Below are 13,687 nucleotides of genomic sequence, written 5' to 3' on the forward strand. Positions count from 1 at the left end.
AGGAAAAGCATCAGAGGGGAGCTGCTCCCACTGAACCAAACAAAGCTTTCCAGAACTTACGAGAGTTTAGTGCAGATGAAAGACATGGGCCAATAAAGCATTCAGTGATATTTTGTGTCCAGGAAGCAGCATCTTCTGGCTGCTCCCGAATTTGTAAACATGTAAAAACTTCTGACACACAAAACCTCTGTGCAGCATTCCTCAAAGGCCACTGACTCCTGCTCTACGACAGTGTATCCTCATAAAACCGTGCGTTTTGTCATTGCTGTGGATGTGCACGCAGTGCATCAGTTTGTTATGCCAGTCACCAAACAGCAGAGTACACAAGGCCACAGGGTCTCATCCTACCATAGCTGCAATTCAGCCTTAGCTCCCTTTCACTTGTTCTCTGATTAAGAGCAGGATATCCAGCAATACAAAACTGCTCTTCATTCTTCAACGCTGACACCAGAATACAGCCGCTCTGGAAAGGGAAAATGAACCATTCCAATAAAAACAGTACTCAATCCTACACAAAGATTAAAATAGAGTTTTTATTGATGGAATAACAAAAGTGCTTTTCTTAAATATTTTTCAAAATACATTTATACATCTTACAATAATATATCCAAAATAACTGTATATACAAAACATTACCTTGTTTAATGTATGTGCTTTTTTTTTTTTAAATTACAAAGCAACTTTTTGGCAAAGTTCAACCTCAAGAGGTGATAGTTTTGAAGGTTGGATTAAGAAAAATAGAACCTGAGGGAAAGTGACGCTTAAGTCCATGACAAGCAAGAAGTTCTCCGTTTAGTTAAATAAAAATGTTTTTGTGATATTTTTCACATTACAAAAATAACAGAAGTGAAGGGAAAAAAAAAAGATGATGGATACTTTTCTCATCATTTTATAGAGCAGCTTCTCATTCTTTTGGGTATAGGAACTTGAGATAAGAGTGCATGTCAAAAATGAATGCAAGTAAGGACAGCAGTGCCCTGCTGTGGCTTTCTCTTGTGTGCAGTGTTTCTTAGCTGCTGTTGATATGGTTGACCTGATTGGATCTGCGATGGATTTCTTCCAGAAAACTCTCAAGCTGTTCTATCAGCATTCGTTTTTTAAACCTGTATTTAAAAGAAAGCATAACAATGGATGTACACAGCAATACATGAAACATTGTTCACAAGACTTTTACTGAACCTCGGAAACTTCAGTTATTATTTTAGGTCTAGTGCACGATGAGGTTATTATACATCTCATACGTATATACACAGTCTCCTAAAGTTCTGGTAAAGTACTAACTTGATTTTCCATTTAGTAAGAGAACACAAAACTATGCTTAACAGTCTATTCTAGCACATTGCTGAACATCACTCAGCCCTCAGAAAGCCAGGAAAGAGAGTGTTTTGTGGTTGCTGTTTCCAGAAGTAAAGTTCTGAAGTATAGAAATAAAATGTATGCCAAAAGAGCTATAACCCTGAAGCTGGCAACAGCTTTCAGGGATTATTTGCATGCCTTCCTGGTGCATTCACAAAAGTTAAGTGAAGTTGGTACTGATGAAAGAATACCCACTACACAGTGCAGAGCAGCTATCCTGACAAAATGTACAAAAGAAAAGTTTGAGAAAAGTTAAAAAAAAATACGGGCATAATCCATACCTGAAGCCTCTGAAATTCTATTCTACACTGATTACAGAAATTTGAACAGCAGACCACTTTGTCACCTTTGCTATCACCTTTGCCTTGGCACACACAGCTCCTCACTGCTTCCAGTGAGCCATCCCCCTTGCAACATTTCTGCATCTGAGAAGCCATTTCTGACCAGTGCTTTGGCAGCTGAGCGCATACTCAGAGAGGTGGCCAAGCAAAGATCACACACTCTCAACTCAGTGCTATTCTGAACTATACATCAAGTTCCTATGACCTTATTAAATGGTGGCGAAAGCCTCTAGTCCTGGCCAAGCCTCCCAGTCCATGCTCTTGGCTCACAGAAACATGACATCTGCCCTAATTCCCAGACCACAGACCTCCCCACAATCCCAGCTTGGCTATAAGGAAACAAGCTCCATTCCCAGCCACTTACTATCTCGCTGAATAGAATCATAGAATCACAGAATGTCCTGAGTTGGAAGGGATCCCCAAGGGTCATCGAGTCCAGCTCCCGTCCCTGCACAGGACAACCCCACAGGTCACACCATGTGTCTGAGGGTGTTGTCCAGTCTCTTCTTGAACACTGTCAGGCTTGGGGCCGTGACACCTCCCTGGGGAGCCTGTTCCAGTGTCCACCACCCTCTGGGGGAAGAACCTTTTCCTGATGTCCAACCTGAACCTCCCCTGGCACATCTTCCTGCCATTCCCTCGGGTTCTGTCACTGGTCACTAAAGAGAAGAGCTCAGCGCCTGCCCCTCCTCCTCCCCTTGTGAGGAAGCTGCAGCCACCATGAGGTCTCCCCTCAGTCTCCTCCAGGCTGAGCAAACCTGGTGACTTTAGCCACTTCTCATATGGCTTCTCCTCCAAACCCTTCACCAACTTTGTAGCCCTCCTCTGGACACTCTCCAGTAGCTTTATATCTTTTTTTATCCTGTGGCGCCCAGAGCTGCACCCAGTGCTCCAGGTGAGGCCACACCAGTGCAGAGCAGAGCGGGACAATCCCCTCCCTGCCCGGCTGGCCATGCTGGGCTGGATGCACCCAGGACACGGTTGCCCCTCTTGGCTGCCAGGGACACTGTTGGTTCATGTTCAGCTTGCTGTCAACCAGAAGTCCCAGAGCCCTCCCGCAGAGCTGCTTTCCAGCATCTCGTCCCCCAGCCTGTATGTACAGCCAGAGCTCTGGGCCCTTACCCATCCTCATCACAGCTCTCCTCAGGAACCCCACAGAATCCCCACACTTCAAGTACTGCTTCCCCTCCACTCTTCCTCATTGCTTTCACAACTGCCTCCTGCATGCTGAATAGTACTAACCTGGGAAATAGGTAAGTATTCCTTCGCATTCCCTCTAGTAAAAGCCAAATTATTCAAGCTAATAGCAAAGTGCTTTACTATTATATATCCCAGTGAAAATTTAACATGCTCATATTCTGTGCAAGTGACTGGGCAATGTTACTTTCCAGAACACCTTCGAGCCTCTCTGAAGCAGCTGTACAAGTTAACAGCAGATATTTCCTAGAAACTTAAAACCTGGTGGAAGGTGGGGAAAAAACACATTGCTAACTATTCTCATATGGCTGTTGGCACAAGAATTCAGGTTTACAGTGCACTATGTCCAGCCCCTCAATATAACTCACTAAAACTTCTTTTCTAAATGCTGAACCCTACAGCATGGAATTTTTTTTCAAGGCAATCGAAAATTTACCACATTAACTAATATTGTAATTAAGAGAATTAAGCATTGACTCTAATTCAGCTGTTTGCTCTGCTAGGAAAATTAGTAGCCTTAATGATAAGACTTCCTTGAGTAGTTCTAGCTATTGAGCATAATTTTTCATTTTACTTTATATTAATTCTTGCCAGCACTGGTATCACAAATGGGTATTGCTTGGCATTTTGCGTAGGTACACATTTTAAGCTATTAATACACGTATCAAAGCCCAAAGCTCCTAGTTTGGAGAATAAATAAAAAGGAATTGAATTTCTAATACTGAAAAGTCAGTTAATTTGGGAGAATTTTGATCCATGTTTTGTCAGCTTTTGCTCTAGGCTGTTTAGCAGAGAACAAAAAAACCCACTCATTCTTAGTGCTAGGACCATAAAAGGATTGCTATGCCAATTCTAGAAATATCGAAGACCTCTCCACTACATAGGCTAACTTCTTTTAGCCCTTTCCCAAATAACTCCTCAATTTGTGCATCCAAAGCCATAGCCAGCTACTGGGAAGTCATGTCTCTTGTGTTTAAAAAGAACTCCTTGTAAGCACTAATACCACCTGCCAGGCTGAGCAAAATGTATATCACTAAGCCCAAGAAAAATCTTTGTCAGAATAGAAATAGCCAAGAATTTGAAACTGAGATGTGATATCTCCTCATCTTCAATATTTTTATGATCAACTATCTACTGCATCTTGATTCTACCTTTCAAAAGTGATAGCTTTTCTGCTGTCACAAGAGGAACTGCGAGGCAGTCGGTTTCCAAAGGAAACTGAAAACTGTGGATTGTTTTAGAAACCTTCCTCTCCCCTCACAATTCTCTAGTGGATTAACCTCCAGAATTCAATAGGGACTGTTTTTAAACACACACTTTCTTGCTGAAATGCTCAAGAGCTTTCTTAACTTTGTGTTCAGAGTCAGAGCTGCTTGGAGCAGGGAAAGAGAGCAGGCATCCCAAATCGGAATTGCATTCCACACCATTGCAAAGGTCAGCGATCAGTTAACAAAACAAGACTATCTTGACAACTCCAGAGAGCCCAGAGATGTTTCCCACAGGGAACCTTGGTTAAATGTGATAGTTTGCCTGGACAAAGAGAGAAGCAGAGAACTGCATAGGGATTGTTGGCAGTGTTATCCAGGTGGATAAAATGACCACAGTATAAAAACCCAACCTAGGAGAGAAGAGGAAGGAGAGAGATTAAGATGTCCCTACACTCAAACCAATAAAAATTAAACTTTAACAACAGTCAAGAGAAACAGAATTGCCAATTTTTTCCACCAGTAGATACAGAAAACTGTTGGCTATGGTGAGAGACAAGATTCAATTCTGATGCATTCAACAGCAACACTCAGCTGCTGCCAAATTTTGTAGGAAGTCAACTCAAGATAACTGGAATAGAGAAGCTGTGCAACAGAAAAAAGAATTACAGGTGATCTAAAGAGCCTAATTCTAGAGGTGCAAATATTCCAACCCCACTAAGGGCTGACACAGACTCCAGGAGCAAGAATATTGTTTCGGTGTGCTGAGACAGTGAGGAAGCATATATGATCTACAGGCTGTGGAGTAACTCTGACCAGGTGATATAACAATAGACAAATCAAGCAAAAGCATGATATAGTAATTGTTGCTATAGGATGAGCATGATCTCTATACATCTACTTGCCCCACTGTGCTGGCAGCAGAAGGCTAGAGGAGCTCTATGAACATCCAGCATTCAGTCTACCTTAAACTCTCAGCATGGTTTTATACAAAAATTACTTTGATTTTTATTTAATCATAAATTTGTATAATAATGCCACAGGAAAAAAATAGTTTTAAAAAAGCTGAGTACTACAAAAACAGACTAGAGAAAAAAAATCAACTATTCTTTGAGGCTTCTGAAAATAAGCCTTAAAGGTCCAGTTATACTCATGATTCAAGCAAGATGACAGAATTATTAGTTCACCTCAGTTCACACACTGTTGGTTCCAATCATAATTACATGTTATTCCTTTCTTTCCTCTTAGTAAAGATGTAGAAGGCTAAGCAAGTATGGTTAGTCTAAGGATGCTGTAATGAACAGTTTCTACCTGGATTAACAACACTGGCTTTAAGTCCTCAGCAAGTCTCTCTACTCCACTGACAAACTACATCCCCGTTTCCACATCCTCAGACAGAACTACAATATCTCTAAAAGAAATAAATCTGAAGAACAGAGAGGTATCTTTACAGAGCATACCTGGATCTCAAAACTGGCTTTAGGATGAGATTTTGAGTTGATGCAGAATAATGAATTTAAACTGTTTCTGAAAGCTTAATTCACAGTAGTATGCAGTTCTGTCAGTTTTTCAAATTACCAGTATGCTCACACTTGAACTTTGAAACTTGTATGATTTTCTACATTTATCTTCTCCTTCTAAACCATTGTCCATCTACATTTATGGTGATTTGGCAGTTACAGCTGCCAACATTTTCAGGACAAAATCTGAGGCAATAACACACATCAGAAAGTTCTTGTGTTTCTGGTTTTTCGGTTGGTTGGTTTTGTTTGTTTGTTTTCCAGGGAATTGTTTACTTGCATTGTGTTGCAAGTTTCAAAGAACTGCACAGTTGTCAAGCAGTTATGTATGGAAGTATATGGTGTAGTTTTATAAGATTAACACAATTCAGTTACCTACCTTGAAGCTTCTTTAATAACATTTTGTAAAAATATCAGTCGGGTTTGTAAGTTTCCTTGTACATGCTTCAGTAAAAAGAAGATTCTTTCATACTCTTAAAGAGAAGAGCGAAATCACAGTTATGTAAGAAATGCCTATACAGATACCTGTTGTAATAGATCTGAGTGAAATGCTGCAGATTTCATTCAGCTTTTGTAAGCTTTTAGGATATATCTCCTATCAACCAGGCCTGCAGTGATGACACACTGTTTAATGAAAACTAACATTAAAAAACACAGGACAATGCAGTTTAGGATACTAGTGGAACACCTAACAAACTAATTGTGATACTGATAATATAAAAACCATGACTTTCATGAACATTAATAGGTATAACAATGTTTTAATCACTCACCCAGGAAATTTTTGGCAGAGGTTTTTAAATAAATCTTTTCAGCTTTAAATTTATTTTGCTTCAGCCTCATGGTTGAGTATGTTTCTAAAACAGTGACCTAATATGAATTCTTTGTCTAGCTCTCATGCCAATCATCTGAAAGAGAGATTTGGTATACTTACTTCTTCCTGGTTTTCGGATCTCTTTCATAATTTGTGCTCTTAGCTCTATATTAATCTCTCTGGAACTTCTGCAATGCACTGTTTTTTTCCCTTTGCTGGGTGAAGACACTGGCAGGTTCTCTTCAGTACTCTGTTCTTTACTACCTGATTCCTCATGATTCTCCAAAAACCCATCAACATTCAAGTTATTTCCTAAATGTTCATGGCCTACATCCTCTGTGTGAGCTGCCGGTCGGTCCAGTGAATTGAACAGAGAAGAGGACATTGAAAACTCCGAATCCACAGTATTTGGGAAAACATCTGATGAAAGTGGGTCTGTAACATGATTCTCAACCACATCATCCATTGTAACCTCATTATTTGTTTCTGATGCTGAAAAAAACCAAAGATTACATTTGCCAGTTTCACATTATCATCTGATAGAAGCTGATAAGTTAGTTCAGTATTAAACTCTTGTAAAAAGCTAAGCTCCAACTTGTATAATCTACTGTACATGCCAGACTTAAGAAAACATGTATGTGGGTTATAACACTGAGCACATTACTTTACCTCCTGGCAATTAATGGCTTAAAAAAAACCAACCAAACAAAAAAAAAAATCACAGGTATATTCTTTATATGAAGAAGGAAATTGCTATATGGACTATCAACAAAAGAAAAAGCACCTGTAAAATGTGCTTTCATGACATGTTTGTATTTCCCCATTATACTGAACTCACAAACTTAACTTCAGTGCTCAACAGTGAACAAGACCGTTACACAGCACCTCAGCTCCACAATAGGCGAAGCGAATTCACTGCGCTACAGCAAAATTCAAATTAGCTTCATGTTGTGATACTTTTGGAAGGTCTGAATTCTCAGGCAAAAGAAGAACATGGTTCTGACTGTTTACATTGTCTCCTCATTTAATACAGGAAATACGTTGTTTATACTATGAAAGAAACTTCTGTCTGAAGGACTATGTTAACTCTTTCCGTAATTAACCCCAGACACGCACTTAAATATTTCATTTTCAAAAATGAGGGATAAAATTGCCATATCTGGGAAATCGGCCAATGGCATTTCTACATAAAAAAGTTTTTGTATAAATTAAAAAGCAAACTCTCTAAGGATAAAGAAGATTCACTTACTTTTGTGAATAGGAATAGGTTTAACAAGGTCAGGCTGTGCTTGTGTCATCGGTGTCGGTGGCCCTTTTCCTCCAATGTGGTTATTCACAACCGGAGGAGTTTGCGGTCGACCTCTGAGCAGGGGGGACATACAACGTCGTCTTTTCGGAATCCCTTGCATATTTGGTTCTCCAGGTCTTTTATGTTTATTTTGAGGTCCTGACACAAATTCATCTGCTTCATCTATCATCATTCCCTGTAATTAATTTAAACAGGAGAATTCTTAAAATTTATGCCAAAAATACATAATATAAAATATAATTAATGCTTTGATGTTATGACGATGTTTACCATGTAAAAGGCAACTATGTACAACATGCTACTATTTACTGAATTCTCAAATATCGACCAAAGTAACATGGGAAAACCGTATCAAATTCTTCCTTGACTAAAGACCTTTATCCAACAGTCTGCAAAGTAAGACAACTGAGTGGGCTGTCGAACTTCTTTTTCAGTAACTGCAAAATGACTCAAACATTTAAAAGAAGGGCTTTAAATGACATTCATAATTTGGTCAAGTTCAAGATACATTTGGACAAAAGACAGTGTCCACACTCAAAGTTATGGCAAGTTTTTTATGGGGGAAGTTTGGTAAAGGAAACATGATTAGGTATTACCTACACTACAGTGACAAACACATTTAACTTATAATAGAATTCAGAGGCATAATACTGGTTTCCAATAAAGACTGCTCTCCATGGTATAGTATTGATGGAAAAACATTCGAGATGCTTTTTTTATAAGCAGTATTTTTCCAAATACTTGTTTCTCCAATACATTGCTCTCTGAATGGTCTAATCAGTAGCGCACACACTCACAACAGCACATTTTTAAAAAGCTTTACAGAAAAGTCACCTTTTTGTCCAATTTGAATGGATTGCCAAATGTATGAAGCCGTCGTGGTTGATCTGGATCAAGCTCTCGGAGTGGAGAAGGTATTTGTTTTAGATACTCCTGGTAGTTTCCCATTTGTGCTATGGGTACACTGTGAACTTGATCTATCACAACAAAAGGGTTTATTAATATATAAGACTGCTTGCCTTGAAAAAATTTAGTCTATATCCACTTTACACCACCAGTTTTCACTCTTTTATCAAATGCATTAACAAAATAGGTGTGTGAACCTCACCATTATTCTTGCCTAAATGGTATCTCTAACATCATGTTTTGAGTGCAGGAAACTTGTTTAAGTGAATCAGTACACATCTTGTGTATTCATCATTATGACAGGGAAATTAGGAGTAGTTGTCATGCATGGATGTTAGTTTTCCAATGTGTCCCATGACATTTCAATAGGGTAGATGGGTGAAAAAACTGAGACTGGGAACAAATTATAACAAAAACATTACTACAAACAAAAGCTGCATTAATGCAAAGTAGTAATGCCCTGTTGTATACAGCTTTGACATAACTCTACCCAATTTTAGCCACTCGAAATGTAATTGTTGAGGCTAGCATTCTCCCAAAGCAACAGTAATTTTTGACCACTGGAATCAACAAATCCTTAAAATCCATAGGACGGGATTCTAAACTTGTTATAGATTTAAAGTTGCCAAGCCTTCGATCAAGCAAAACATACGCTAGCAGAAAAAAAAAGCCTTAGTAGTTTTTATGTGGTTTAACCCCTTCCCCAAAGAGCAACTTCACTTGATCACAGATGTAAATCTGACCTAAGTAGTGACAGGACTAATCCAACATTACACTTGCCCTTACACTGCCCTTCTCATTTTCTCCACTTATTTCATTGCCTTCTGTTTGATGCCATAAGGCAGTACCAGAAGACATAGCAGAAAGGTAAAGGAATAAATTAGTAGACTACTGAACTATTTGCTCTTGGCCTAAAGGGCAAAAGAATCACACTGGCAGCATCCAGTGAGCAAGTTTACTTTTCCACTGCTCACAATCCACTTCTATGGAGAGAGATTATAATGTTCAGAACTGCCCTGTTGGTTTTTTTTCCTCAGAAATATCATGAAAGTTGGCAAAAAGCAGTAAACAAAGAATCTTATGTAAAAGCCAAAGTCTCCTCATACAGACTAAAGGACAGAGCAGTGAATCCACATCTTCTCTGTCCTTGTCATTTTTTCTTCCAATAAGTTATTTAAAGAAAAAAAAATCTAAAAAAGCGTAGTTTAATGGCAGTATCAGACATCCACTAAGTTTTAAAGAACTACACTTTTTGTTACAGTCTTCATTTTTTTTAGTACCTATCATATCACAGGTAGGCAAAAAATAAACTGTTATCTGACCTTCATCTTGTCCTTTGAGGAACCTGCGAGTACTCTTCAGTAAATTAGATCTCATTCGTGTTAACTGATCCAAAAGATTTCTTCTGGGTATGTCATAAGCATTTCTAAAAGTCTGAGGTTTCAAATCCTATGGTTCCAGTAAATAAAGTTCCAATTAATACCACGTACAAAACAATATCCAGCATTTCAATGGAAGTATATTGAAAATAACAACATTACACACAGTGGTGCTTACCTTATTCAGCAAAGCTATTTGGAACCCAGCATACTCCTTCATATTGAGGTCTAGAGGTCTATGAGGAATTTCCCCAGTAATCCCCTGTAGCAGATGTTGAAAATCGTTCCTATGTGCCATAGACAGGTTGTGTGATCTGCTTCTGACCTTAATTCCAGTCTCTTGCGCTACCTTTTTGCCTACAGAGCCAATGACTCTATCGGACTCTATTTTGGCCTTAATTTGAAATAAATAAATAAATAAAATTGACAATATGCTCTCAAAAGGATTAGTCAGACTTATTCATTTTAAATTCCTACCTAGAAGATTCAACAATGTGCTAATATATTATGACGACCATACCCAGGATGAGTGCTTAAGGAGCGCTTAATACATAACCACTTAATGCTTACTACAACTTTAAATATAGTGAACAGTTTGTGCCTAGGTCCTCTGCATATTTCTCCTCTGCTGCCCATTATAGTATCTAAGCACCAATATGCATGCAATGCTTTTATTTTCATAAAATGTCATAATTTGACTAGTAATTCTCTGCAAATCTATCTGTACTCACATAAACTGTTTTCTACAGAAAAAGCTAAACGCTAACTCTCAAAAGACCGATTCTCCCACAACTATAGTTGCGATCAGTCACACAATGGTACAAACTTTTTAAAAACTCAATATGAGTAGTCATAACACTAATAAATATGAAATACACGATAATACCTGAACCTGTTTGACTAGACAGACCTAACCCCCCAATATCATGTTAGTTTTGTACCAAAATGAAACATGTTCATAATCACTAGCTTTTTGGCAGAATACAGTTGAACAAAGAGCCAAAAGTAATTTAGTAACACACTTGCCAATGTTGGTTTTGCAGTTTCACATAAATTTGTAGACTACTCAAAATCTGAATATGTACTTCTTAAGAATAGTGAATCTCTACTGGCAGAGCCTTTCGGAAGTTAGAGAAGCTTTAAGTACAATTTGCAGTGCATGTCATTACATTTTAGGAGTCTAAGATGTCTAGGTTGAGAGATTAGTTCACAGAATACTGAGCAATATGACTAGGATTTAACAGGATATACTGTAACCTTCAAGAGGAAAAATAATCATTTATATTAATCTTTTAAGAAAAAGCTGGTCCATAAGAACTCATTAGCTAAGTTACAATTACCTTCAGCACTGCCTCTTGAAGTTTCAAGCCTACTGCATTATCTTGAACAAGAAAGCTTGACATGCACATTTCAATAAAATAAAAGTGGAGGTAGTAGGGCAGAAATGCTTTAGCTGGTGCAGGAGACTAATGAAAGATATGGACACTATTCTGAACACAGTCAACAATTTCAAAAGGTCACTTTCTACTTCTACGTCTTCATCCTTATTTGAGACTCTGAATTATGTCAGTTTATTTTACATTTGCTGAACACTTCCCATTTCATTTCACAAGCCAATGAAAGGACACTTTGTTTGATTCAGATGTACAAAGTACAAATCTCTAGTTCCTGAAAAATGCTAGAACATCTTTAACATCTAAGGTAAGACAACATGTTTTCTTTTGGACAAAAGTACGCTACTGTCTGTACAAGTAAAAAAGCTCCTTAAATACAAAAACAAAACAAAAAACCACACAACCCAAAACAATCTCGATTTGTACCTCTATATATCTTTATAGTTCAGTCTATAAAGTCTATATTTAAAGGTCAAGTTTTCTTTAAACTGAGAAAAACTACTTTTTTGCTAATTATTTATAGGAGGGTATTAAACTTGATCTTTCTGCTCTTTTTTCCTTCAAAGCCATTGAACTTGAGTATTTTAAGACTACCCTGATATTATAATAAGTTTTAACTGCTCTTTTGCTTCAACATTACCTGCTGACTCAACTTTTTGAGATATGAAATGACACTGTAACTAAGTCCATATTCCACATTGTCAGCTATAAGGTTTGGTGCTCCCATCATTCTCACAGCTTTCTTCAAAGGCTGAAACAGGGAATATATTATACAGTCATATTTAACTTGATAAGTGCTGTATGTATATGTTCAACTAACTGTATCCATTTCAAACAGAACTTTAGGTCCTCAAAGTTAGAAAAGAAGAAAAACAAAGACTTCCATGGCAGCATCTTTTTTGTTGTTTTAAAGCATTGTTCTATTCATACAAACTCAAATATTAACAGAGATATCATTTAGGTACAAGGCACATCTGATGAAATTTTCATAACATTCAGGTCTCAAGCATTCCACAGGACTCCAGTGAAAGAGTAACTATCATTATGCATAATGTTTAGCTATTGCCTCTTAAATTAATATATATTCTACTTGAAATGGGCAATGCATGCATAGTGGAAAGATAACTACTACTTACATAACAAAACAGAAATTTTAACACAGGAAGTCATCTTACCCCAAGGTAATAAGGAGGCATTGTCTTCAAATAGCTTTCAAATGACTGTCGCCATTTCAATGTAGGCTTTGCCTTGTGTACTTTAAACAAGTCATCTGATGGTTATAAAAATAAAGAGAAAAAATGAAAGGCACATCTAGACAGCATTGCATCTTTTTTTCTAACAAAAGAAACTCCCAAAGAAATGCCAATTTCTCAATGCTTAAATTAGTATATGTATTTTTACATATATAAAACTAAATTAAATATACACACACACAAGATTAATGCTGCAGTCAAAAGATGGAACCTGAAAATTTTTTTATAAAATTGAATTGGTAACTGAGACAACATATTGGGAAAAATGGCTCCTAAAATAATGAAAGAAGTGAGACCAAAACATACCTGAAAGAACCATGATTAAGTAAATCTTACGCATTGAGTCTGAATCATGAAGGGCAGCCAACTGGTGACAACTGAAACAAGTTACTGATAACAAATACATTGCTCAGCATGACACCTTTCTACACATGTGTGATTAATACTGGCACTAATTGCAGTAATCTATTTAGATGAGATACATTTTTCAATTGCCTACCACCTAAGAAAACTTTTTATGAAGTGGTATTTACCTAGCAGTGGAAGGAGGACTGGATAATTGTAAGGCATCACAAATAAATTCACACAATTCAGCGCTGTACTAGCTTTCAAGTAACCAAAAGGATGACCAAGTTCACTGTATTTTGCACTATTGCTCACGTACACCTGCAATAAAACACATTACATTGTATGTAAATTCAAACCACTGTGTTCTGAAATTTCAACATCCCATCTTGACTATAGAATAAACTCTATGAAGAACAAGATTCTATAAATTCAGCATGCACTCTACTTGCCTGCCAGCAGGTCTGTGGGGATTTTCTTTCCAGGATAAACTGGGTCAGTGGTGAAGGTTCTAACTCATATTTATCAAAAGGCAGTTTGTCAATGACCATCGGTTCACAGTCAGTGCAGGAGAATTTCACCACAGGATGAGATGTGCGAGGTGGCTAAACATAAGCATCCCATTGTTAGTAAGTCTGCACAATGATTAAAATGCTGTTGTGGTATGT

At 37.7% G+C, this 13,687-nt stretch overlaps 1 protein-coding gene across 4 annotated transcripts in view; it reads right to left on the reverse strand.

The window, feature by feature from the left end:
* Nucleotides 1-630: 630 nt before the first annotated feature.
* INTS6 (integrator complex subunit 6) overlaps nt 631-13,687 on the reverse strand; it is a 44,094-nt gene continuing 31,037 nt past the window's right edge. For 2 of the 4 annotated variants that reach the window (XM_065630249.1, XM_065630261.1), the window contains 11 exons: nt 13,472-13,624; nt 13,208-13,340; nt 12,597-12,691; nt 12,062-12,172; nt 10,206-10,421; nt 9,971-10,097; nt 8,577-8,719; nt 7,683-7,917; nt 6,554-6,925; nt 5,999-6,092; nt 631-1,103 (listed from right to left, as the gene is read on the reverse strand). In XM_065630249.1, coding sequence (XP_065486321.1) covers nt 1,010-1,103; nt 5,999-6,092; nt 6,554-6,925; nt 7,683-7,917; nt 8,577-8,719; nt 9,971-10,097; nt 10,206-10,421; nt 12,062-12,172; nt 12,597-12,691; nt 13,208-13,340; nt 13,472-13,624 — 1,773 coding nt within the window. In that variant the 3' untranslated portion in view covers nt 631-1,009. The remainder of the gene's footprint in view (nt 1,104-5,998; nt 6,093-6,553; nt 6,926-7,682; nt 7,918-8,576; nt 8,720-9,970; nt 10,098-10,205; nt 10,422-12,061; nt 12,173-12,596; nt 12,692-13,207; nt 13,341-13,471; nt 13,625-13,687) is intronic. The other 2 variants (XM_065630251.1, XM_065630254.1) reach the window with 2 other exon arrangements.

This window comes from Caloenas nicobarica, chromosome 1, assembly GCF_036013445.1.
Source record: "Caloenas nicobarica isolate bCalNic1 chromosome 1, bCalNic1.hap1, whole genome shotgun sequence".
Taxonomy (NCBI): domain Eukaryota; kingdom Metazoa; phylum Chordata; class Aves; order Columbiformes; family Columbidae; genus Caloenas; species Caloenas nicobarica.